Genomic DNA, 8,383 nt, shown 5'->3' on the forward strand with positions numbered 1-8,383 from the left:
CAGCAGTACTGTAGTACCTCAGCAGTACTGCAGTACCTCAGCAGTACTGGTGGAGGTTCTCAGGAGTCTGTTTTCGTCAGGACTCTCGGGGAGTGATTAGAGCTGAGCAGTAACGATCGGCTCAGCCTTTAATATGGAAACTCAGCCACAACAATCCTTCTGTTTCCAGCTGAGTAATTCTCCCGTCTCTCATATGATTCACCTCAACAGAACCAATCACAGCGGCCCGTGTGTTCGCCTTCACTTCACTCACTGGGATGAAGTAGAAAACCTGGGTTGTTTGGAGCCAAACGTTGTGAGGATGAAAGTAAAAAGTCGGTGTTTTCTCAGAGAGTGAATCACACACGTAACGAATCCACACGTTCTTTAAACACCAGCGGCGCTGGTTTGTGTCTGTGACTGTGGGCGGAGGCGGAGGCTCACGTGACACAGCACAACATGGAAACACAACAGACAGGATTTTACCCCTCAGGGCTGAGAGGGGGCGCTAACGTTCTGGTAGCTCGTTCCAGTTAGAGTTTGTGACTCAGTCTGTGCAGATACAGAACTCGACCGGCCGGACTGCAGTACAGACACTGACCACAGACTGGACCAGGCAGCAACGAAGGCCAGAAATCAAACTTAGAAAAAGTTGGATTCGTGCCTTTGTTCCAACCAGTTTTGGTTGATCTAGAGTTTCATTTACAGACATCGACTTCAAAATCTTTTTTTTTTTAGTTTTGACAAATAGAAGAAAGTTCCTCTCACTGTGAAATATCTGTCGTCTGATTCATGAGCTGTAAGAGAATCTCCTGACGACATGTTTTTAAAAAGTTACTGCATTAGTTTTTTCTTTTCATTCTGTCCATGAGCTGCGACTAAAGACTGCGTTTGTCTACAGACTGCGTTTGTCTACAGACGGCGTTTGTCTACAGACTGCGTACGTCTACAGACTGCGTACGTCTACAGACTGCGTACGTCTACAGACTGCGTACGTCTACAGACTGCGTACGTCTACAGGACGGTCTGGACGATCAATCATTAACAACCACCTGCTTCACTAACGAGCTTTAGAGCATTTTGAGGTTTTTTTTTTCTCTTGAGCCAAACGCGACGTGTCTGTGCCGCACGTATTGATTTTATGGTCGGTGACCTGTGCCGCACGTATTGATTTTATGGTCAGTGACATACAGACCCGTTACACCGTGGAGAGTTGTTGTTGTTGTTGTTGTTGTTGTAAAGATGAAGTAAATGTAGGGACGACGTCTGATGTCAACTTTTTTGCCGATCCTGCTGATTTTTGAGGCCGTCACCGTGTCTGAATGTGCGTTGACGTCCGAGCTGACGTCAAACACTTCCTCTCCTCCAACATCAGTGTTGGTACAACATGTGCCACGACGTCAGAGACGCCTGGGTTTTTTTTTTTTGTTCCCCTCTCAGAGAGAGAGAGAGAGAGAGAGAGAGAGAGAGAGTTCAACGACAGTTTTGTCCCTGCTTCACAGCCTCTGTGCCGACGCTCACTTCTTCACTCTGGTAATAAAGGAAACACGTTCCAGTGGCAGGAGGAGCCATTAATACACATTAGGATTCATGAACCCAAACATCAGTTGAAGGTGTGCGACTATTGGTTTTCATAATGTGGCTACATTTACTCGTTAGCTTCTCCCACGCACCGGTGAGTCCTCCCTCCCTCCCTGATTTCTGTTCCAGTAACGCAGCGTTTTCATCCATCAGACCCAGGTGTGACCTGAGCTTTAGAACAACTACTGCCACCTACAGTTCATCCTCCTTTTTTTTTTACCTTTCTTTACCGCGGCGTCTCCCACAGTATCTGAAAATACATACAGTGTACTCTGCATCCACCCTCGGAAAATTGCTGCCCCCCCCCCACACCCTTTACACCCCCGGAGCATCTGCCCTCTGTTTTGTCCCCTGACCTCCATCTGAGCTGCTGACTGTATAAGGAACGGCACATTTTCTTTTTTTAATAAACCAGAGTCAAGGACGTGGCCTGGAAAATATTATTCTGTACGGAATTCTTTTTTTTTTTTCGTGTGTGGATTTATTAAATAGAATAGAAAAAAAGAAAACAAGAGACGAGGCTGTGATGCAGCCAATGACCAGCAGGAACGTCCTTTTTTACTGCCCCCCCCTCCACCCCTCCCCCCATGGCTACATCTGAGAAATTTGGTTTACTGTGAGTAACTGTATCCCAGAACCACCTTGGGTCGTCCGATATTATCACCTCGATATTAGCCTGTTATGTAATATCTGTGGGAATCGTTATCGGTTTTTCCTCCAATAACGCAACGCCTTGGGTTTCGCCAAATGATGTGTAGCCTAAAAATATTTTTTTTGGGGAAAAACATCTGTATATGAAAGTGAAAGTCACTAGATGGCAGCATTGCAGCTCATTTCATACAGTGGTTTGTACAGATAAATAAATAAATACTACCAGGTCGGTATCGGTTGATGTCGGAATCGGAAAGTAAGTGTTAGGACGATATCGACATATCGGACATCGGCAATAAGTTAATTTCATACAGATCCTTGATCAGACTTTTATCAGGAGAGAGGACGTTCACATCCCACCCCCTGGATGAGGACAAACGTATCCATCTGTATAAAAACTCTTCTAATCAACGTCAACTGTGACAGAGTTTTGGTTTTTCCACTTCAGACTCGTCTCCAACACGGACACAGACACCGCGCTGTCGTTGGCCGATGATTAGCAGACTGTACTATTTGCTGTACTTGACTGCAGCACCTCCTGATAATCTGTTCAGTGGAGTAAATCCAGTCAAAGCCGATACAAACACGCAGCTAATGCCGAGGAGAGAAAACCTCTTTGTCTTTCGGGGCTTATCCTGTGGCAGGGAAGCAGCTGAACCTGCAGCCGTTCTACACCAACATCTGGCAAAAGAGCTGTCGGTCAGTGACGTCCAGCTGTTAGCACTGACCATTTCATACACTCGACCACAACAAGTAGAAAACCAGCAGAGAGGTTTTCATACAAACGAAGGATTTCCAGAAACAGAGAGAAATACAACAGGAGACGTGGATTTTCTTTTCTCTCTTCTTCCCTCCTCGTTCCCTCTGATTGATGTCCGACATGTCGACACACACATTCACTAATTGTTTTTTTTTTAAAACCCAGGACACCACGAGACCACAGTTACAGAAATTACTTCAGCTCCGTCTCGACAGTGTGTGTCAATAACCTCAATGATTTACTACAAACACATCGGTGGAAGGAGCGAGGGGAATCAGCGGAAACGCGTCCCGAGACGATTGGCCTGTCGTACCAGCACACGTGTCGTCAGCCTGAGGTTTGTAAAGACAAAAGAAATCCCTGCTTTTGTCAGAAAGACTTTGGCGGCGGCTGCTCTTGCCTTACCCTTCCACAAGGTTACAGCAGCAGCAGCAGCAGCAGCAGCAGCAGCAGCAGCAGCAGCTCACGTGCTCCACAACCTGCTCTGTTTGTCTGTGACAGTTCACTGCTGATGTCTGAGCGCCAGAGCTTTGGATCATGGATTATCACGGAGCTGCTGCAAAAGTCTTTTATTTATAAAAAATACATTAAAAAAAAATCATCATATTTTGGTGACAAATAGACAAAAGTCAGACTTAGACTGACTTTAAATCTAAGACCAACGTGTGGAGAGATTTATCCAATGACCAGTGTCTTAGATCACGGGTTAAAAATGACTGTTTTTGACTTTGTGACTATTTATTTAATATTCAGCCACAAATAAGGGAATTTGACGACGTTGTTTTTGTACAGTTTGATTTAATTCTGAGTCTTAATCGTCCCACTGTGCTTCAACAGGACGTTGTTTTGACAGATGTTCAGCTCCTGATACGACGGTCTATTTCTGGAGGTGCGTTTTAAACAAGTGACCCCTGCAGCGACTGGGAATGAACCCACATTTCTAACGCCTCTCTCGTGCATTAGTGTATGAGTCAGCAGAAAATTCACTCCCTGGTGTCCAGAGGATGAGGTTCAAACAAAGAGGTGGAACACAGTCAAAGGCCAGGCCTGACGGAACCTTCCAGGACAACAACAAACCGCAGCCCTTCGAGGTAACGTAGGATTTTACAACATGATCTAAACGCTTGAAGTAAAAACAAAACAAAGACCAAAAAAAAACACTCAAAAAACCATCATCTTCATCCAGGATGGATTCAACCCTCCTCCTGTACAGTACTCTGTTAGTACTCTGTTAGTACTCTGTTAGTACTCTGTTAGTACTCTGTTAGTACTCTGTTAGTACTCAGGCTTCAACATCAGGGACTTGACCCCAAAATGTCTTAATATGACTGGAGGAGGTCTTTGGTTCTGGTCTATATTTTGGGGTTAAACGCTTGGTTTTTAATTGTGTTTAAATATAAAAAAGACATTTTATTCTAAGTGTATTTTTACTCTAGGACCTGGAGTAGAGCTTGGCTCAGCTGCGGAGGATATTAAGTAACCCTCCTCCAGAGGTCTGTGCCCAGAAGTCACCTTGGGAGGCCAAAGTGACGGGAGAAGTGATGGCGCAAACGGAACGGAATTGGGTTTCAGCCAGGAAGACACGGGACACGGAGTCGGATCGGCTGAAGATCCGAACGTGGAGCTGGTTCTCGACGAGCAACGAGGACGAGGTCGACGACGCGGCAGCGGCAGCGGCAGCAGCGGCAGCGGCAGCCTGAACGCCCTGCTCTGGGATTGAAGCGCCGTGGAGTGGAGTGGAGTGGAGTGGAGCTCCGTGGGCTGCACTCAGGCTGCAGCCCTGCAGTGTCCAACCATGTGTCCTTCCACCACCACCGACTCGACGCGCCTTCATGTGCTCGTGTCATGTCATGCTCTACAGTGATGCCACAATTCAGCGACAAAAACATCTTTTCGCTGCCTAATCCACTCACCCTCACCCACCTCCCCCCTGCCCGTGCTCTAGCTTATGTAGGTCATCAGTGACAACATCTGAGGCATGAAGAGGATGCATTTCTCCAGGATGTTTCTAACGATGCCTCTGCACCGACGGCCCTTACCTTCTGCTGCCGCCGGGCCATGTCTGTCGGTTGTTTTGCATTGAATGGATAAGCGATGCATCGCATCACAAACACATAGAGCTGCAGCTTCTTCTTCCGCTCCTCCTCGTCCCTCTGCAGCTTCTCCAGGTCTTCCTTCTCCTCGCTGACGGCCGAAGGACTCGGGCTGGTCGGACGGGCGCTGCTGCGGCTGCTGCTGCTGGGCGCCAGTCCACCCGAGCTCTCGCTGGTCCGGCTCGGGGAGATGCGGGTTCCGGCCTGGGGTGCCCTCGCCTCCTTGCATTCCTCCTCCACTATCCCGTCAGATTCCTCCTCGCTGGACGACGGATCTAACATCTTGTTCTACAGGCGACGCGACCCAACAGTTGACCTAAAACACCGATGTGGAGACTGTTTTTTTTGTTTGTTTTTTTTGGCACCCAGGGAACGGCGGCTTGGTTGTCTTCTCTTCTCTTCTCTTCTCTTCTCTTGTCTGTGCCAAGGTCTGGAGAAGGAATTCGCCCAGAGTCCAGATGGGATGACAGGCCCTGGCTTTGCTCGCTCGCTGAGAGAGTGAGAGAAACAGAGAGAGACAGAGAGAGAGAGAGATGTCAGCAGTACGAGTGCTGCTGGAGGAGGTTCAGTCCGCTTTACACCGAGCTTTTCTCCGCCTGCGCCGAGCACTCGTCGATGCTTACGTATTTTCTGTATTTTATTGGCCAGTCACCGCTGCGGATGTGAGGGGGGGGGAGGTGAGAAGGGAGTGGTGCGGGTGTGGAGTGAAGTGCTCTATCGCTCCCCTATCGCTCCCTCTCTCTCTCTCTCTCTTTCTCTCGCTTCCTTTCTCTGCTTCCCTCCCTCCCTCTCTGCCCCCCCTTCCACCCCCACCCTCTCTCCTGCTCTCTCTTCCTCTCTCTCTCTCTCTCTCTTTGTCTCTTCCTGTTTATGTTTTTTTTCTCTCTATTCTACTTTTTATTTCATTTTTCTTCCTCCGGTCTCTCAGCGCAGGGAGCTGTCCGTGGTCCTGAACACAGACCGAGCCCAGAGTGAAGGATGTGCGGCGGCGGCTCAACCACATCATCCTGCAGCGGTACGCCTAAGATGGCTGCCACTGGATTTTTTTTCTTCCTTTTCTCCCCCCCCTCTCTACTACTGTCAGTGCTGTGTGTGTGTGGGGGGGGCATCATTCAGGTGTAAACATGTTCAGACTCCTGGCTCCAGAGCCGCCGCTGGCCGCGTGTGTGGACGGCGGAGTGAAGCCGTCAGGAGCCGGCGGCTCACTTCACGTCTGTGGGCTGGAGAAATTGATTGTTGCAGCAGGTGCTGGTGTCTGTTGACAGGATATTGAATAATGTGGCGGTCACAAAAACTCGGTGTTGACTCAACAGAGACGTGTTGTACGAGCACCAAAGGTTGAAATTTAATTTTGTATTTTTTTAAAATCAGGTTTTTTTGGTCTTATATATATATATATATATATATATATGTATATTTGAACTGTTCTTTTATCAGCTTTTCTACAGATTGACTGGCTGTTCCTCAAATGTCACAATAATGTTTTTCTTATTCATAAATATTTTACATCATTCCATATTTAAGACACTGTCCTAAAATTATTTTTGTAAAGGATTTTTTTTTAACAGCCCTACAGTTAGACTTTTTGATGACGTTCTCAGCTGCTCACCTACAGTTGATGATGGGTACTGCAGCCGTCAGACACAACTTTGATTTTTGTGCCTCCACTTTTTTTATCCCCTGGTTAAAGTCCAGCACTGACCATTAATAATTGACCGACGCCCCCTACTGTACAACTGCACTGTACAATAAATGTTGATGTTGTTCAGTGCAGGGAACCTACAGTACAGTAAGGTTGAGGTAATTACCCCATCTGTTGGCCTGGAGGGGTAAAAAAGAAAAATACTAAAATTAAAGTTATTTTAGATTATTTTTTTAAACTCTAAATAATACTAAAATTAAAGTTATTTTAGATTCTTTTTTTAAACTCTAAAAAGAAAAACAATTATCATATATATTTTAAATAGATCATTTGATACATTTGTTCAAAAATGAAAACTGATCCTTGGCTAAATTCCATATGTACATAAGTCCTTTCACAGAAAAACAAGTAAAAAAAAAACCAATATCATCGTCTGGCTCTAACTTTGATCATATTGTAAACATATTCCTACAGATTCATGAATGGCCACTAAAAAATACAACAACTCCGTCCTTGAAAACGTGAAGTGATTAGTCCGTCATATTTGTGTGGCGTTAGCGGAGATGACGTAGTTGAACTCTTCTTGACCCTCTTCTGTTTTCATTAATTGTGGAGATGAGCTCGACTTGACATCACAGCGTGTCACGTCCTCTTAACAATCTCTTTATCGTTCATTTGGTCGTCCACCGACTGTCAAGTGCTTCTTGCGCTGCAATTAAATACTGTCAATGATGGAGCTGGAGGTAGAGTAATTACTTTAGTGGCGTTGACAGGAAGTAAAAAGCCAAAAGTGCAGTTTTAGCATCAAACAAACAGACTCTTAATATTAAAATTCAACACATGTTTTTATTCATTGCAAGGATTTTTTTCCTTTCCCAACCCTTTTTTTGAGCCACATATACTGTATATCATCAGAAAAAAAAACACTGCACACCACCAAACAAAAATCTCACAAAAAGTTATAAAATATAATAATATTCTAGATTAAATAGACTAAAAAAAAAGTACTCCTGTTTAGTTGAAGACAACACTGATCTACTGGCAGGAATTGAAGAAAGACACAAAGATCTTCTTCAACAGCTCTGATTATTTTTTTTAGTTTTTTTAATAACCATTTGCTGCCACCTAGCGGTCTGCCACGCATTGACAAATAAAGAAAAATTATTTGCAATAAATAAATAATAGTTTTGGGACCAATTAAGGGAAATTGGATAATTTTCCACGGCACACTTGTGGGCCACGACCCAGTTGTTGGGAATCACTGACATATGGAAAGAGGAAAAAGAAGAAAAAACACTTTACACCTTAACTATTACAAATATATGTCCTAATCCTAATCCCACCGTCACCATAATCTGAGCCTCAGTCTAATCCACAACCATCAGTAATACACACACACACACACACACCAGGTCTTTAGGAAACCCTTTGAAATATTCAAATGTTTGAAGTTTTAACGCTCGATTGATGGAACAAGGTCAGAGTCAGAACGACTGTCATTTCAGGGACTTAAAAGAATTCCCAGAATTCCCAGCTAAACATCCTGGATAACTGTCACCCAGGCTTGTAGTAGCAACATACACTTTACCTTTATTGTCCGGTTCAATTAAATTTTTTTTTTTTACTGATGACAAATGATGTTCCTGGCACCAAGTGTTTTTACGCTAACGACAAATG

General features: G+C 45.0%; 1 protein-coding gene across 4 annotated transcripts in view; it reads right to left on the reverse strand.

The window, feature by feature from the left end:
• The window catches only part of cadpsb (Ca2+-dependent activator protein for secretion b), an 81,927-nt gene extending 76,144 nt beyond the window's left edge, over positions 1 to 5,783 (reverse strand). For all 4 annotated transcript variants that reach the window (XM_008319701.2, XM_017036565.1, XM_008319700.2 and 1 more), the window contains exon 1: positions 5,011 to 5,783. In XM_008319701.2, the coding sequence (XP_008317923.1) occupies positions 5,011 to 5,346 (336 nt within the window). In that variant the 5' untranslated portion in view covers positions 5,347 to 5,783. The remainder of the gene's footprint in view (positions 1 to 5,010) is intronic.
• Positions 5,784 to 8,383: the final 2,600 nt, after the last annotated feature.

The sequence above is a fragment of the Cynoglossus semilaevis genome, chromosome 11 (genome assembly GCF_000523025.1).
Source record: "Cynoglossus semilaevis isolate Cse_v1.0 chromosome 11, Cse_v1.0, whole genome shotgun sequence".
NCBI classification, from domain to species: domain Eukaryota; kingdom Metazoa; phylum Chordata; class Actinopteri; order Pleuronectiformes; family Cynoglossidae; genus Cynoglossus; species Cynoglossus semilaevis.